This window comes from Lepidochelys olivacea, assembly GCF_965140295.1.
Source record: "Lepidochelys olivacea isolate rLepOli2 genome assembly, chromosome: 11".
Taxonomy (NCBI): Eukaryota; Metazoa; Chordata; order Testudines; family Cheloniidae; genus Lepidochelys; species Lepidochelys olivacea.
The window spans coordinates 61,359,987-61,377,631 of record NC_140421.1 but is presented as its reverse complement, the minus strand read 5'-3'; the positions used below and the strand labels follow the sequence as shown (position 1 = coordinate 61,377,631).

The window sequence follows — 17,645 nt, the reverse complement described above, 5'->3', positions numbered from 1 at the left end:
TAGTTATAAATGTTTGCAGTATTTGTGAACAGGAGCAAATAGACTTGTAGCATTGAAATCTCTTCTTAGAATAGCATAAACATCCAGTGTTTGTGTGGAGGGCTCTTTGAAAATATTATTAAATGCTATACATAACAGCTGGTCCATGAACCTCTCTTGGTATTTAGGCTTGAAGATAATGGATGTGTCCCTTCCTTTCAAGGAAGGAAGGAATGCAGGAAATCTTTTGAAGTCCTAAAAGTAATTTGGAACAAAATACATATGCCATGTTTTTATGAACATCAAGACAAGCTGTTTTTATTGAATGAACTAGATGTGAAAAGTAATTTACGTTTTAAAAATATTTATTGAAATTAAAAGGAACTTAATGTCCATTTTATTCAAATTTAGCTTTTGTCATCACAACATAACATACACATATTACATAAAACCTGTGGTAATTCATAGAATGTGTTGTGTTAACACATTTGCGTGCTTAAATCTTTTTTTTTTTCCTGCTTGTGTTTGAGATTAAAGTTTAATTTTGGTAGAGTTATAAGAGGTATCCCCTATTTCTGTATTTGTTTGATTTTCAGTTCTTTGCATTAGATTTGCAGTTCAAGGATTATTATGCATGTGATAGCTTGCAATGTTTTTCACTTTTGTAATTTTAAGGGTTGTTGTGAAGGATATGGATTAGATTTTTATAAATCTTTTATCGGATGAGACTATTTGGTCAGAGAATCTTGGTTTTGATTGAATAATTTTTGAAACAGTGTTCATTTTATGGTATCTAAGTGCAACTTGTAAAGTCACAACTTGAAAAAATTGAAATACTATTATTAACAAAAAACTTAATGTAGCTTGAATTGCCTGTTCAGATACATTATTATATATATATATATATATATATATATATATATATATATATATATATTCATTTTGTACATTTTCTGTTTGTAATTTCACCCTTTGTTTTCTTCTCACCATATGTTTCCCTTTGCATCTATCTCTGGCCTTTTAAAATAAATTTTAAAAAAGGAAAGTATTTAAAAATAGTTTGACAATTTATTCTTTACTGTGCAAAACCACTCAAACATAGTGAGTTCCTTTTGTGTGTGTTGTAAACATGGTCCCTGAAAAGAGGGTGCTTTTGGTAAGAAGATCAGCTACAAGAATATATAATGCTGACTTGTAAAATCAGTCTTCTTTCCTTCATTCTACGCTAAATGTTTTTGCCTTTTCTGTGATGACCAAAACAAGCTACATTGGACTGCTTACACTAATTGTGATGAGACCACACCTGGAAACTTTTTGTGAAGAAATCCTGCAGTGAGATCCTTGCAGAAAGCAGTCACAGCCCTCATCAAGCTCCCCCAGCAGGATACTCACTAAGCTGCTGTTTGGATTCTACCATACTGGACCCCTGTACTCTTGATCCTCTTGAGTCTGAGCATAGTCCAAGCACTGCCTCTGGCTCTGGGTCTTTAGGCATACGCTCAGGATACTACAGATCCTTTGCCTAGCACCCCTTCGGAGACCCTGCAGTCCAACCGCCCAGGCCCTGAAACTGGTGCTGGCGCCTCCAGACTCTTCAGTAGCTTAAGCATACCCCTTACCAAGACCTCCCACCTTGTGCCCACTCAGGTTTTCAGTTCACCTCTTCAAGGACATTGGATAGTTGAAGCAAATAGACTTTGCAACGGGATTTCAAAAGCAAACATTCATTAGTTTAGACAGCACAAGAAATACACAGAACCAGAAAAAACAATAAAACCACTCCCTGCCTCATTTCCTCACTGCTCTTGAGCGTTCTTTGAGATTTGGTCAGAGTCTAAGGTATCCAGGATCCTTCCTCTCTTCTGCACATGGCTTCCAAATCATGAAATCTGTATGACCTCTGCGTTATGACCCTGTCTCTTATAACTTTCAGTTCCCTTCCTTAGGTGACTTCTGGATTAACCTTGTCAGGCGATGTAAGTCCTCCACCAGATGACCCATTGCTTAGTTGCCAGCCAGCTAACTTGTAGAACCAGTCTTTTTGATTTGTCCACCTCTTTAACATAACTATTGTATTGCCCAGGTGGATTTATTCACATGCCAATATGTCTCGATAGTCCTTTCACTCAACCCCGGTATGGCAAATTGACACCCACTGGTGCATTGATCACCCATTCCTCACTCCCAGTGGGTGTCTCTGAAAAGAAGTTAACCTGTTGAGATCAGGTAACAAGCAGCACAAGACTGAACAACTAAACTGAGTCACACATTTTATAAAAATAATGCAGTAATCTCCCACATTGTTCACAGAAGCTAGTTCACCTACTTACACCTTTATGGTGTATAGTAGTTGACATAAGAGTTTGCTGACTCTCTAAAACTGCTTCACTGAAAGCATGGAATATTTGAAAACATGGAGTATTTGAATATTTGCAAATAGCTAATTTTATGAGTTTCGTCTAGTGCATCAGCAGGATGAAGTTCTTCAAGAACTTTCCCACTCTTTCCATTGCATGTAGGATTTAATAGCTTTATTTTATAAAAGAACTTGGGAAAGAGAGGTTAAGAAAATTCAGTCCAAGTAAAGTCAAGATCAGATGTCTTTAAAGAAAAGATGGTGTTTCAGAATGTTTCCCTATAAATAAATCAAGTAGAGGGATTCTACCCATGTGTACAATGTGTGTACAATTTTTGGCTTGAATAAATACTTTGTGAAAAGCTGGGCTAGAAATATCTGATCATTTTACCTATTTAGCAAACTCTACGGACACTCTGCTTGACTTGGTCTTGATTACATATATGTGCATAAGTCATGTATGTATTGACTGGAAAACATTAATTATTTGAGTATTCTAGATATAGCTGTGCAAATGGCATAACTAAAGTAGAATGGAATGTCTTCTAATGCAGTACTTTCGCTCCCTTACTCCCCTGCTAGAAGGACCCTTTTCTCCTAACCGTGCTCTATTCTTTATTTTAATGGGAGGATAAATGTTGCAGGGAGGTAGGGGGTTGTCTTTAAATTAACCATTTTTCTTAATCATCTCAAAGACTGTTTCAAGCCTTTTTAATTTTTAGTGTCCAATGGTATGCTACCTGATTGCAGTATTACAGACCTCACCCTTAAGGGAAAGAAGTGTGCTTTTTTTATTGGACAAACAGTAGAAAATGTCTTTTAGTTATGGGAAACTGATTGGCCGTCGATGCTATGAATCAACTATCACAGCAGGAAAAAAATGTAGTGGAACACAGGATTTTATTGGCCACCTGGCAAACACTAAATATGGTTACATTAAGGAATACTATATTGTGTCTTTTTTACTATTTTGTCTAAATATAATTTTTAGACTCTAAAAGCAGTCAGGTAGAATTTACTTCCACTGGCTGCCTTCTACTTGTTCTAACGTATTAAGTTAAAGTTGGTTTGGCAAAGGACAGAAATATCTGATAATCCAGATGTATTAAATGTATTAAAGATTTGGAAATACGGAAGAGTTACCATGAAAAGATTTTACTCACCCCTTTTGGAGTAGCAAATTTTATTTTTATGTGTATGCCATAACTCCTATCTAGGTTTCTGAATTTTATGTCAATGCTATTTCTAGATGTAAATTGTACCTAGGAAAATGTACATTCATTTAGGATTATACTTAAAAGGATAATATGTGTCAAGAGTTTGTAAGGTCAAAATATTGACCTGCATTTTTGTAGCATAGACTCATAGAATTTAGAGAGGAAAAATTTGATAATGAGTCAACTGGTCCATCCCTGGGGGCCAATGCAGAATTGTTGCTATAGTAAATTTTTATTGCTTTGTATCCAGTCAGTCTTGAAATGTTTCAAGCAATGAGGTTTCCATTACTGCTTCTGGAAGGTTATTCCATAACTTAACAAATATCAATCTCAAAAGTTTTGAGATTGATAGTTGAATTAAATGGTTTTCTGTATTAGATAGATTTTAAGTGGTTTTAAAGTGCAGACTAAGTTTGCCCCATAAAATGGAACAAAAATAACCTTGTAACTAATCCTTTTCTTAGTTATTTTCTCGTGCCTAATACTCCAATGGACCACCCTAAATTATTCCTCTCTCTCTGGTATTTATTCATTTCAAGTATTTGAAGAATGTTATAGTCACACATAGTTGTTGCTTTGCCAAGCTATAATGTATTCTTTTAAATCTCATAAATCGATCTTTCCAACTGGTTTAATCACTTTTGTTGCTCTTATCCATACACCCTCTAACTTCCCTACATGTTTTTGAATTTGAGGTGCCCAAAAGCAAATATAGTATTCCAGAACTAGGGTCACCATAGATTTTCAAAGAAGGACTATACCCTTCTTGCCCTTTGGCATGTCATTGCAGCTCAAATTCATATTGGCAGTTTAAGTGCCATCGATTTGCTAGCTCAGACTTTGATTGCCAGAATCAGTCCAATCAAACTCATTATTACTGCTTTCTAGGTACCTCCTTTTCAAGGAATGTCTGTATTTTAATTTTTGCTGCAGATCAGGAAAGCAATGGGAACAAAATCCACTTAGTTCTTCATTTGGCTTTTTCTTGAACAGATACTATAGACAAAAATACCTAGGTCCAGCCCCTCACAAGCAATCCTGTAGTAAAAACGGTTCTTATGCACATATGTGAAGGAAATGCTTTTGTTTTGTAAAAGCCTGTTTTTAATTATGCCAGCTTGTTAACCCACTAACCATTGGTTCAAAGGGTTGCAAATTTCTATCTCTTTGGGAACTGGGCTTATACCTAATGCGGACAACTAAATGAACCATTAAACTATCATCCTTTATCCAAGGCTCCCTATTCCTTGTGGTTGAACAAACGAGTGAAAAGGGCCAAATTTATCTAGGGATTAGGCCAGTTTATTTCCCCTGAGATGAAAAACCTACTGTTCGGAAGAAGATTGCAGCAGTACAGAGACTGCAAAGCCCCCTTGAGATAAAGTGAGTGGCTGTAGAGGACCAGCGCAGGCCAGATAGCATGTGTTGATTATGGTGTGGCCAGGTTCGCTGGAGGATGTGCATTTGGAGTTCCAGCCATAAAATAAACTTATTTTAAACACACATGCTACCTTAGCAGGGAGAATGCCCCCTGAGCAAATTTACACTTCCGTGTACCAGCACTGATTTTTAAGGTGTGTGTGTGTGTATATAGGATACATCTACTTTTCTGGATGGAACAGAATTCCCCTTCTCTGTGAAAGATTCTACTGTACTTATGCTGGATGATACCTGCTATGATTGCTAACAGAATAATTGTGCTGCTAGGGCTCAATCTTGAAAGATATTGAGCTCCCTCAACTCTCATTGAAATTAATAGTTGATAACACTCATATAACCAGCAAAATATTCTTCTTTTCTCTTATAAGAATGTCTGTCTGGCAATCCTCCCCAAAATTAATCCGTAATGGAGGCGAGGAACCCCTTGAGCCATAGACCCTGGCTACAATTTCCCACAGCTCAACCATTGTGCTCCAGAGCAAGCTCCTGTTACTGCTGGCCTATTGCTCTATTTTCAGCTAATCAAACACACACAACTCCAGTGGTACCCTTTTCAGCTAAACTTTCTTTTCTTGTTTCTCTGTGGCCTGAGACATTTGGGCTTCTTTTTGCCTTACTGTGAGCATATGTTCCCGACCCCCACTCCAATACACACACAGCAGGCGAAATGGCCAATGTGGGGAAGAAGGGCAGACAAGAGATGTCTCCTGCAAGGTGCTATTAACAGCCTTGTGTCAAAAATTCCTTCCAAGAAACAGCGCTACCTCCTGGGGGGAGAGTGAGGTCCCAACTCCCACCTGTCTGTGTCGTCGATATCCAAGAAGGCTAAGGGTAAACAGCCCTAGAAAAGCATTCTCTCTAGCAATGAGAGTGCATCGCAAAAGAAAGGGCGAGCTGGAATCCATTAAATCCAACAAGGACAATAGTGAGGAGCTTATTCAAACAGAATTCTTTGACCCTATATTGAGAAATGTTATAGACACCCTTGAGCTCCATCCTGACCTAGCCAAGCTGAATAGGAAGTATTTCCCCCATTTATTCCCCAAAGAATTCAGTAAAGTCTCTTGATAAGACAGTATGATACATTCTATTCTTGCTGAGCAGAAGTTCCTAGGAAGGGCAGGAAACTTTGCAGGCAAGTCTTTATTTACATTTTACAACATCCTTAGAGTTAAGCTTCTTAACTCAAGTTAAGCTAACTTGTTCTGCAAGTAGTGTCCCTGTGGGGGGTACTCTGTAGTTGTGGTTGTGTCCCTGCGCTGCTGATTGGAGAACTTTGGTAGTAGTGTCCGTTAGGCTCACACATGTGCGTCTCTCCTTATTTTGCGCCAAGAGGCTAGTCAGCGCATGTGGGCTAGTTCCCCCTCAGTTCCTTCTCAACCACCCCTGACTAGAGACGGAACTGTTCCCAGTCCATTAGGACCATTACTTTTGATTTGTATTTCTGTAGTTCGCTAGCCTCCTAGTTCTTAGTTGTAGTTCTAGCTGTAGTTTTTTCTTTCTTTTTTTCCCCCCTTTAAAAAAAAACAAAAAACTTTTTTCCTTGTTGCGGACCCTTCCCTCAGTGTGGTCTGCCCAGCTTACCAAGCTTCAAGAGGTGCCTCTCTTGCAAAGAGGCGATTCTTGTTGCAGACAAGCATGCCCAGTGCATTCGCTGCCTCAGGGAAGGTCACATTCAATAAAAGTGTGATCTTTGAGGCCCCAGTCTCATAAGGATAGAGAGCTCAGACAGAAAATTATCTTCGTGCAGGTGGCTTTCCCACCCTCTCTGGACCCGCACCATGAGTCACCTGGAAGATATGAGTCTTCCCCAGAGCCCTCAACATATAAAGGCTGTGGGGCGAAGAAACAAGTCACTGATTCCTTTCACAAATCATCAAAAAAGAGCAGAAAATCCCCACAGTGAGCCCTAAGAGAGCCACAAACACTCTGGTATTCTTGGTATCCTCGGTACTGCCGGCACCGAGACCCTCTCTCTGGTATCTATGGCTCACAGAAGTCCTCAGAGGCACGTATCTTTGACAAGCCTACAGACCCGATGGGCACGGGCACCAAGTCAATGGCACTGAGGGACAAGGACAGGAGTAAGCACTCCTCTAAGAAGGTATTACCGGTAAGTAATTTAACATCGGGACTATCATCGACACCTCATTTGGCACCAGAGCATCCAGTATGGACAAGATCTTCATCTTCCATGGTACCGCCAGCAGCATCAAGTCAGTCAGCACTGCTGGAATTCAGACGCTCCAGGGACCTTCATGTATCACACATACCCCTCCCACTCTCTAGTGAAGGCTCAGATAACAAACCTGAGGCTGTAGAATCACAGTACTCCTTCCAGGCTCCTTACAGTGTCCAGTATGAACAGGGTCCTTGAGCATACCCTCAGATAGCCCCACCACCACCACCACCTCGGTACAGCCACCCCTGGGCACCACCACTGACCTCTGTGCTATTACCACGCCAGTGTCCATACTGGGATCCTTGGGCTGCATATCGACACCATGCCTCTCAAACGTCTTACCACTGATGTATTGCTCATAGGGTAGGGTGCGCATCTAACTGGCATTGCAACACAAGACAAATGGTCACCCATGGAGATATCCCTTCACATCAACCACCTCGAGCTAAAGGCAGTCAGGAAGACTGGCACCTATTTCCTCCTACTGATCAAAGTATTACACAAGAGAGTCCTAACAGACAATCGACAAGGGGGAGCCAGGTCACCTTGGAAGTGGTGTTACACTGTCAGCGGCCTACCTCCCAGGCACACAAAACTCAATAGCGGACAGTCTGTTGCAAATTCCCACACAACCATGAGTGGGAGCTAGACCCAGTAGAACTTCACAATCTATTCAGCCGCCACTGACCACAGACTTGTTCACCACTTACCTGAACAAAATATGTCCACGCTACTGCTCCCTAGACAATGCTCTCCTTCTCTGCTGAGATGGAGACCTTCTTTATGTCTTTCCTCCTTTTCCCCTACTATCGAAGGTCTTGCTGAAAATAAAAAGACGGAGCTCACGTCATTCTGATCACTCCTACTTGGCCGAGACAGACTTAGTACCCTTACCTGTCACACTCCGTACCTCCTCTCCCAGTTCAGAGGATATACCCTACATGCCAGCGTGGGGGTTCTCCGCTTCATGGAATGTTTCCTTCTTGGTTCGAACATCTAGACAGCTCCTGTTCAAAGGAAGTATATGAGGTATTACTGCGCAGCAGAAAGTCCTTGACACGACATACCTACCTGCAAAAATGGTGCAGGTTTCGAATTTGGTGTACTTCCCAACAAATCTCCCTGACATCCGTGACTCTTCCACATATCTTAGTCCCTTTTTGGGCCAGTGCATAGTCTATCTCTAAGCTCTCTGAGTTCACCTAGCAGCTATAACAGCCTTCCACCAACCAGTAGAGGGATACTCAGTGCTGTCACACCCGACCACCAAAAGGTTCCTCAAGGGCATAGTAAACCTCTTCCCGCAACCTCAACTTCCTACTTGGACATGGGACTTAAACCTGGTACTGAAAGGATTGACCAGGCCTCCCTTCGAACCCCTGGCCACCTGTTTGCTTACATACCTCTCAGTGAAAACAGCCTGCCTGATCGCGATTACCTCAGCCAGGAGAAATAGCAGCTCTGATGGCACATCCCCCCACATGGTATTCTTTCAGGCCAAGGTTACGCTTAGGCCACATCCAAAATTCATTTCTAAAGTAACCTCCCCGTTTCACATGAACCAATTATTCACAGGAACCAATCTTCACCTTCTACCCAAGCCTCACCATGACAACAAAGAGGCTATATTACATGCTCTAGATGTCAGGAGAGCCCTAGCCGCCTACTTGGACAGGATAAAGATTTTCAGGAAAATCCTCTAGGCAATTTTGAGGAAAGATCCAAGGGTTCAGCAATATCAGCCCAAGGACTCTCAAGTGGATCTTGAACTTCATCAGACACTGCTACCAAGTTTGCAATATGAGCCTTCCAAATACTATTCGTACACACTCCACAAGATTGATCTTCTCATACATCACCTTCTTCAAGAATGTCCCTATCTCAGAAATCTGTACAGCGGGGACCTGGGCATCAGTTCACACCTTCGCAGAAAATTATGCGATCATGGGGGACTCCGCCTCTAATGCTATCTTCGTCTCCACAGTACTGTCATCTGTAACTGACCCAACTCAAAAGTCACAGACCTCCAGAAGAGATACTGCTCAGGAGTCATCTATAGGGACGCTACACGTAGAATAAGTTACTCACCTTGTGCAATAACGTTGATTCTTTGTGATGTGCGTCTCTGTGGGTGCTCCGCAATGTACCTCCTCCCCTCTACTTCGGAGTTCTTGTCAATGAGTCTGTGGTAGAGAAGGAACTGATGGGGGTAGCTCATGCACGCTGGCTAGCCTCGTGGTACAGCACGAGGAAAAACAGCACATGTGCTGGCCTAATGGATACTGCGATCAAAGGTCTCCAATCAGCAGTGCACGGATGCAAGCACACCTACAGTGGAGCACCCACACAATGAAGCACCTCTAGAGGGACACATCTCAAAGAAACATCATTACTGCACAAGGTGAGTAACTTCTTTACTCATACTTTCATTTTAAACAAAGCATTGTGTTCCTTGACAAGGATACAGTATCCACAATCAGGCTTGTCTAGACTGAAAAAATTAGTTGTTTTTAAAATGTTATCACTTCTTAAACATCACTTAGCATCTCATGGGTAAAGGCCATGATATTGAAAAAGTTATTAGGTGGCCATGGTCATAGAAGGTGTGATCCGTAGGATGTGCTAGCTAACACGTACTAACTAATGTGTTTGAAAAGTCTGGTTTAGACAGCCACTTTGTAACTTAACATGTGACAGGCTGAATTAAAGCTTGAAGTGAGTCTAGACTTTACTTTGACCAACTTAGCGTGGGTTAAGTTACACAGTACTGTATCTACACTCCATTTTTCAAATATATTAGAATTTGTTAGCTAACACATGTTTAAATCCTGGTCTACACAAGGACTTGGTTGTTCATGACTAGTGTGTTTTTAAGCATTAGGGCGCATCCTTGGTGGTTGAAAATATGCTAATGAATTAGCTAACATGTTTTAAAACAGCTCTCATTTTCCCAATGAAACGCTCAAAGGGGGATTTCTTTCTTACCCTTACTTACCCTAGGATTAGTAACTGACATCTCGCCAAAGAGAAACACTGAATCCTCTATTTCCAGATCTTTATTCTCTGTACATGTTATTCCAGAGCAATAATGTCACATTGTAGTAACCTCTCAGGAATGACTTGAGAGAAGGTCGTCAAGTCAGTTCTCAAGAAAATATCCTTCCCGTGTGGCTGATACAGTTTATGTATAATTTAAATTCTTGGCCATTTAACACCCATGGAACAAAGACTCCCACCTCAGGCAGAATTTGGCTTCTGTCAAATTTACTGGTGGAATAGCTGCCCAAGAAGGAAAGCCATGCTTTAACAGCTCTAAAACCTGAAGAAAAGGACTTCAGATCTTACACTTCACGTTACTTTTGTCTTACTGGCATAAGATGTTCAGGAGGGAGTCATATTTTGTCTTTGATCTGCTCTCTCATCTGGGAAATGTTAACCCTTGGTCACTTCCCAAATGTGGATGGTTGTCAGACAAACTCTTGTAGGAGAGAGAAAACTTGGTTTATATGTGAATTTCTCACTTGTGAGATATTTGGCAATCTGACCCATCCTTCTGGGGACTGTATTGAGAGAGAGAGAATATCAGTACATGGAAAGTTTAATTTGTTGGCCATAGTTCAGGATTATCAGTTACTCTCATTATGGTAAGGTTTTTTTCTGCAGTTTTGGAAGTCCTCTTCTTGGGAAAACGAGCCAGGGTACAAAGCTTGACCAGCATGTCCTGGTTCCATGACTGACAGTTCTATGCTGTCTTCATCTCTGCACAGCAGAAGCAGCAAGCCCAGTTGTATAGGATTTGCATGATGTGGGTAGGATTTTTAAAAGTGTCTAAGTGACTTAGTAATGTAAATCCCTTTACTCATGCTCCTAAGTCACTTAGGTAATTTTGAAAATCCTAGGCAGTAACTTGTAGAAAAGAAATCAGTAACAGGTAAGAAAAAATTTTCTTTAAGTGTATTTTATAATTGTTATGCCATTGAAAAACAGGTGAAAGGAAAGATGGTGTCTTTTACTAGCACAGCTGCTTATTAAACCTTTGCTTTCTGTCAAGTGTTTCTGAAATTCATTGTCTAGAGATGGTTAGAGTTTTATGGATGGGAGGAGTTTGCGTGGGGAAGTTAAGTGCGGAAGGTTTTTAAGTGTTTGCTTAAACTCTGCTTGTCTACTATAATCAACACACTATAAAATTACTGCACTGATTTCCTTTGACTTATTTTCTTTCTCTCTCTCTTTCTTTCTTTCTGCACAAGCACTCCTATCTGGACAGGGAAACATCCCTTCTTCTGAGAAACATTGCAGGAAAGCCTTCTCATTTGCTGACCAAGGTGATGCATCTTCTTTCCACCTGCATGTGACTTTTTCCTTGTTGATAGAATGCACCTCCCACTTCTGAGTTTATAAGTTTGATGCTCACCCCTCCCTCACTCACGCCCCTCCCCTTCTCCCCAACCTGTTACATTTACTAGAGTCACTTTTCCTCTTGTCAGGCTGTTTTTAAAGGCTGTCTCATTTTAAATATACTCTGTTAAGTTACTGCAAATATCCATCAAAGATTCCAAGTTCTCGGAGAGCATGTAGTATTCATCTTAGCATCCTTGGCTAAAAAAGTCAAGTGGAGTCAAAAGTCTGTGGAGTCTGAAAGCTCTTCTGTTCTCCTCCCCTTTACAGGTATAAAAATCAAGCTGTGGGAAGCACATGGACGCTTTTTCTCATACTGCCAGAAAACAATAACATTCTTCAAATGAATTAATTACTAGCAACAGTTTGTCTTCATACTGAAAGAAAGGATAAATTTTCTATTTTGAGTGCTCTTACTTGGTGTAATCTGGAAAAAACACCCTAGTGTAAAACAAGATACTCAGAAGCCTGTTATGGATAACTCCTAAATTATTTCTGTAGCATGGAAAAAGAGTCAAGTTGCAGTGGGGGAGGTTTAGATTGGATATTAGGAAAAACATTTTCACTAAGAGGGTGGTGAAACACTGGAATGCGTTACCTAGGGAGGTGGTAGAATCTCCTTCCTTAGAGGTTTTTAAGGTCAGGCTTGACAAAGCCCTGGCTGGGATGATTTAACTGGGAATTGGTCCTGCTTTGAGCAGGGGGTTGGACTAGATGACCTTCTGGGGTCCCTTCCAACCCTGATATTCTATGATTCTATGATTCAGTAACACCCCAAGAGCACGCCTCGCATTTTAATATATTGCTGTCCACTTCCTGGCACTGTTCGTTATGTTGGGAATCATAATTACTGTACCCCCTGTAGTTATACCAGAGGAGATGAAGGGTACGGACTCTGATTCTATTCAGTGATGACCAGATGGTATGCGGAAAACTGTGTAGTTTTGTGTTGTAGAGAGACTTGCACATCCATTCTATCAGGAGTCCGACTTCACTGTTGTCCACCTTCTATGTACCATTTCGTTGATTATTTAAAAAAAAAAAAATTTAAGTGCTCCTAGGGAGAAGCTGGGGCAAATCCGGAAGATAAGGACTATATATAGATTATGCCGATATAGTAAAGCAACAAGGGCATATTTGCTAAATAGGTAGGCTAAGGCTGTATTTGCCAATTATACTTTAGAACAGGGATAGGCAAACAATGGTCCACAGGCCGTTTTAAGCTGGCCTGCAAGCTCCTGCTGGAGAGCAGGATCTGGGGCTTGCCCCAGAGCACTGGGTTCAAGGCTGCACCCTGTGGCTCAGCCCTGTTCCGGCTGGGATGCTGGGTAGGGGGCCACACCACGTGGCTTTGTCCCGCTCCAGCCGGGGCGCTGGGTTGAGGGCTGCTCCAGCACTGCAGCCGGGGTGCTGGGTCGCGGGCCTCACCATGCGGCTCGGCCCTGCTCCAGCACTCCAGCCGGGGTGCTGGGTCGGGGGCCACTCCACGTAGCTCCCAGAAGCTGCAGCATGGCCCCGCTCCGGCTCCTGTGTGCTCCAATGGCCCCTTCTGCCACTCCAATGGGAGCTGCATGGGCAGTGCCTGCAGATGGGGCAGTGTGCGGAGCCGCCTGGCCGCACTTCCGCATAGGAGCCGGAGAAGGAACATGCTGCTGCTTCTGGAAGCCACTTGAGGTAAGCACTGCTCTGAGCCTGCACCCCTGAGCCTTTCCCCACGCTCCAACGCCCTGCACCAGCCCTCATTCCCCTCCTGCTCTCCAAACCCCACGATCCCAGCCCAGAGCACCCTCCTGCACCCCAGAGCCCTCATCCCCAACTAGAGCCCTCACCCCCTCCCGCACCCCAACCCCAGTTTTGTGAGCGTTCATGGCCCGCCGTACAATTTCTATTCCCCAGTGTGGCCCTCAGGCCAAAAACTTTGCCCACCCCTGCTTTAGAACTACTGTTTTTTCTAGTCAGCTGTACTTGTGTTAACACTTTTTTTTAACTGGCCAGCAGCTCTCTGTTTTCCTAAGGAAATTTATTCCAGCTGCTCTGTAGTAAAGGAGCTTTAACAGCAGCCCAGAACAAAAGTAATTTTTCTGCTCTTTCCCAGTCCTCTCCTCTTTTACCTTTTTAAAACCCCTTTAGAGGTTTGGATGCATGAGAATTAACAAATGTGGTGGCATGGACAGAAACCATGAATGTGCCTCTCCCCCTCCCCACCCCCCCTTTCCCAGTTTCATGTCTTTCCTCATGTTCTTCCTGCTTCTGGTGGATTGTATACTAGGAGGGTGTTGATGTGTACACAGTTGCCACAGCATCAAATGAAAATGTGCATGAAAAGTGTTTATCCCACTGAGTAACGTTATCTAGTTTTAGATAAAGCAATCGATTTAAAATCATCATCAAGCTACCTTTTAAATTGTAATTTTTTTTGGCTGGGAAATTTTTATATACAGATTAATATTGCCAAAGTGCATTTGATTATGATTTCTTGCTTGCACATCCTTTAAAGAGAAACTTTCTGGAGAAAACTTTCAAATATTAAACTAAAAACATTTACTGGATCCCATTTCATGTTTTATGAAATCATGTCTACCACATTCACTTAAATGAAGTGTGAACTTCATAGCTTAAATAGTACCGCTTAATTGCTAGCTTTATTAAATACAGATAAGTTTTTCTTTAAAAAACCCTCCAGATATAAGGAAGTCAACTGCAAAAAACTACATTCATGTACAATAAAATGTAAGACGTCAAGAAATGCAAAAGGTAAGGTTCTTAGAGTAACATTAACTCACAATGCACAGCCTACATCTTTTGTGTTTAAAACACAGACCATATTTAAGTACAAATTTAACAAGGAATTATGAAATATATAGGTATAATGTGGCCATGGTTAGCATTACTAAAGGAACCTTTTAACTTTTGATTTCTTGGGGTCTTTTTCAGTTTTAACTGTGCTACTTTAAAAAATTGCATTAACATAGGTTTTTTTTTTATAACAGTAATATTCAGATGCAGTTGAAATTCACTTATTGAGAGAATCGCTGCAGGTTGCCAGTTTTGAAAATAAACAAGAAAACTAACAAAATTTAATTATTCAAGAACACTGTATCACAGTGTAGCTTAGTTTTATATCTATTTCTATTCACTGCATGCCAATATGTTTTGTATTAATAAGATATCACTGTAGCTATTATTCCTTTGAGAAGTACAGGAAAGCTGATTTTTTATTATTTTTTTTTTAGAACTATTGGGATTCTGTGTTTGTGATGTGAAAATTAGTGATATTCTTCTGTAATTAGATGTAATTTCAACAAGATTCGTTGCTTGGAGTAAACTTCTTTTAGGCCTCAACCTACAAATACTTGCTCACATGGGTAACTGTTCACTAGAGTAGTCACACTGCTTCTAGAACCTTAGTAAGTTGTACTGCTATTTCCAATTCCAAAGGGTTCTAAGCTATTTCAAGTTCATATTTTAGTTTTGTTTACCATTGCAGGGGAAATGAGTTGCTAATGCTAGATGTGATTAGATTGATTAGTATGTCATATTTCTAAAATGTAGACAGTTGTGTACAACAGTTGTCAGTTTGTGGTTGAATGGCTTGCAGTATATTCAAATTACTGTATTCAGATATTACTGTCACCTGTCTGTCTTCTCATGAAAATATATCTCACATGGAATGAGAAATGTAATTAGCTCAGTACACTGTCTGGTTGCATTGGCTTCTTGTTTGTTAATCCTCTTTGTTCCTTGTGTCAAGGTTTGTTGTTGTTTTATGCTTTGTTTGGCTTGGAAGGGGGAAAGAGGCAGATTGATTAGAGTGTAGCAAACTTTGAAAAATATCAACTTTAATCCAATCATACTTCTAAAAAAAAATCATAATCCAATTGTACTTTTGGGGAAAAAGTCATGACAATACATAATTCCCCATCTTGCATCAATGAAGCATTACCTGCCAAATCTGCTGAACTATTCTTGGCATGTCAGTTAGTTTAAAAGAAAAGCTCTGTTTAATACCTAAAGAACAGTCATAACTATTTTTTTTTTAAAATCACATTTTTAGTTTTGCTTTGATTTTTCTTATACATGAATTTTAATCTTTAGCATTTGCTGCTTGTAAATAAGATCTTTTTTAGGGAAATTATAATTCTAGAATTTTTTAAATTTCTAATAGTTTTAGTCTAAAAGTTAAAAGTATTGCAGTAAGGAATCATGAACATGGATTTGTCAAGAACAACTCATGTCAAACCAGCCTAATATCCTTCTTTGACAGGGTAAGAAGCCTTGTGGAGGGCGGGAGTCCTGGGAATAGCAGTAGATGTGATATCTCTCTACTCTAGTAAGGCTATTGATACTGTCTCGCATGACCTTCTCATAAACAAACTAGAGAAATATAGCTTAGACAAACTTACTTATAAGATGGGTGCACAGCTGGTTGGAAAAGGCGTACTCAGTAGAGTAGTTATCATTGGTTCAAAATCAAGCTGGAAGAGCATATCGAGTGGAGTTCCACAAGAATCTGCCCTGTCTCCTCTTCAGATCTAGGAAAGGTACTCCCAGCCTCACGGCAAAATGCAAGGTGGAGCAGATTGTTTAGCATAAGTAGTTAGCACATAGCGTAAGTGCCCATTCAAGGTAGAGTGACACATTAACGCCCCTCCAGTCATAGGACAAAAAGGGGGAGGGGCTAGTGGGGTACAAATTGTTGTAATAAGCCATAAATTCAGTGGCTCTGTTGAGTCTATGATTTTTAGTGTATTGCAGAGTAATGAATTCAAGCTCCCAGACTCTTCTTTTGAAAGTATTGTGCAGGTTTTCTTTGAAGATGAGGACTAAGTCAGATAATTGTTCTCCTTAACCATTGAGAACAGGACAAGAAGTAACTGGTTTAAATTGCAGCGAGAGAGATTTAGGTTAGACATTAGGAAAAACTTCCTAACTGTAAGGGTAGTTAAGCACTGGAACAAATTATCTAGGGAGGTTGTGGGCTCTCCATCATTGGAGGTTTTTAAAACCAGAGTAGATAAACACCTGTCAGGATGGTCTACATAATACTTAGTCCTACCTCAGTGCAGGGTACTGGACTAGATGACCTATTGAGGTCCCTTCCAGTCCAACATTTCTGTGATTATAGGCTATTGTTTCATCTCTGGAGCCAATCCTGTTTCAATCCTTAAAGTTTCAAATGAAAATTAATTTGGTAATAGAAACAGCACGTACTTAAACATGTTTATCATAAAACCACCACATAATCTATGATGGTTCTCTGCTAAGGAATCATTTAAGACTAGAGTATCAGAAAAGATAATTACGGTGCATTGGCACAGGTGTATTAGAGCCATGAGGCCTGATTCTCCAAAGCCTTGCTCTTTGTGTAGTCACATGCACCTGTGCAAAGCGGGTGTAAAATGGTACCTTTTTGATAGTTGTATATTCACGTGCACACGTACAACATGCAGTGGCATGGAAAATTGGGCCCCATGACTTATGTAAAAAGCCAAACTGAACATGTTCGCAGCCTCTGTACAGGAATAAAGGTTTATGATTGAGGTCATAGATACCACTTTAAAAGCCAGAAATTGCTCAGTTTCTCAAAATTGGTCTCAAAAATATATAAAGGGTGCATCTTGCTCTTATTGACTTCAGGAGCAGCCCAGAGCATAAAATGATTAGTTGTAGAACCTTACCCTTCTAAATAAAATAAAAAAAATCTTAATAGAGCTTTTCTTTGCTTTTGGATAACAAGTGTTTTGTGGATGAAAACAACCTGGACTAAGAGGTAGGATGAATACTCTAAAATTCTGAAATTGTATGTTTTTGGTTAAAGTTAAAAAAATCTTTTCAGATATCTTACTGATTGTTTTGTTTTGTTCTTTTTTCTAAACCATATATTCTAGTATAACCTTTCCTAGTTATGTGATACCATCTTTATGATCAATTAAAATGAGTCTCTCACTAGCCTAATAAAAAGCGTTGTTCTTTGCCTAATTGAGTTTTCAGATAATGTTTCAAACCCCAATTATTACTGCTCTTGTCAGCTTATTGGCTCCTCTTATTGAAAAAGATTATGTTTCTCACAAGC

At 40.4% G+C, this 17,645-nt stretch overlaps 1 protein-coding gene across 5 annotated transcripts in view; it reads left to right on the top strand.

Moving 5' to 3' along the window:
* Positions 1-17,645, top strand: part of RAPH1 (Ras association (RalGDS/AF-6) and pleckstrin homology domains 1) — a 159,273-nt gene that overhangs the window by 104,315 nt on the left and 37,313 nt on the right. For 3 of the 5 annotated variants that reach the window (XM_084642612.1, XM_084642609.1, XM_084642610.1), the window contains one exon: positions 11,425-11,499. The exons of the other annotated variants lie outside the window; for them this stretch is intronic. In XM_084642612.1, coding sequence (XP_084498738.1) covers positions 11,425-11,499 — 75 coding nt within the window. The remainder of the gene's footprint in view (positions 1-11,424; positions 11,500-17,645) is intronic. 5 annotated transcript variants of the gene reach the window in all.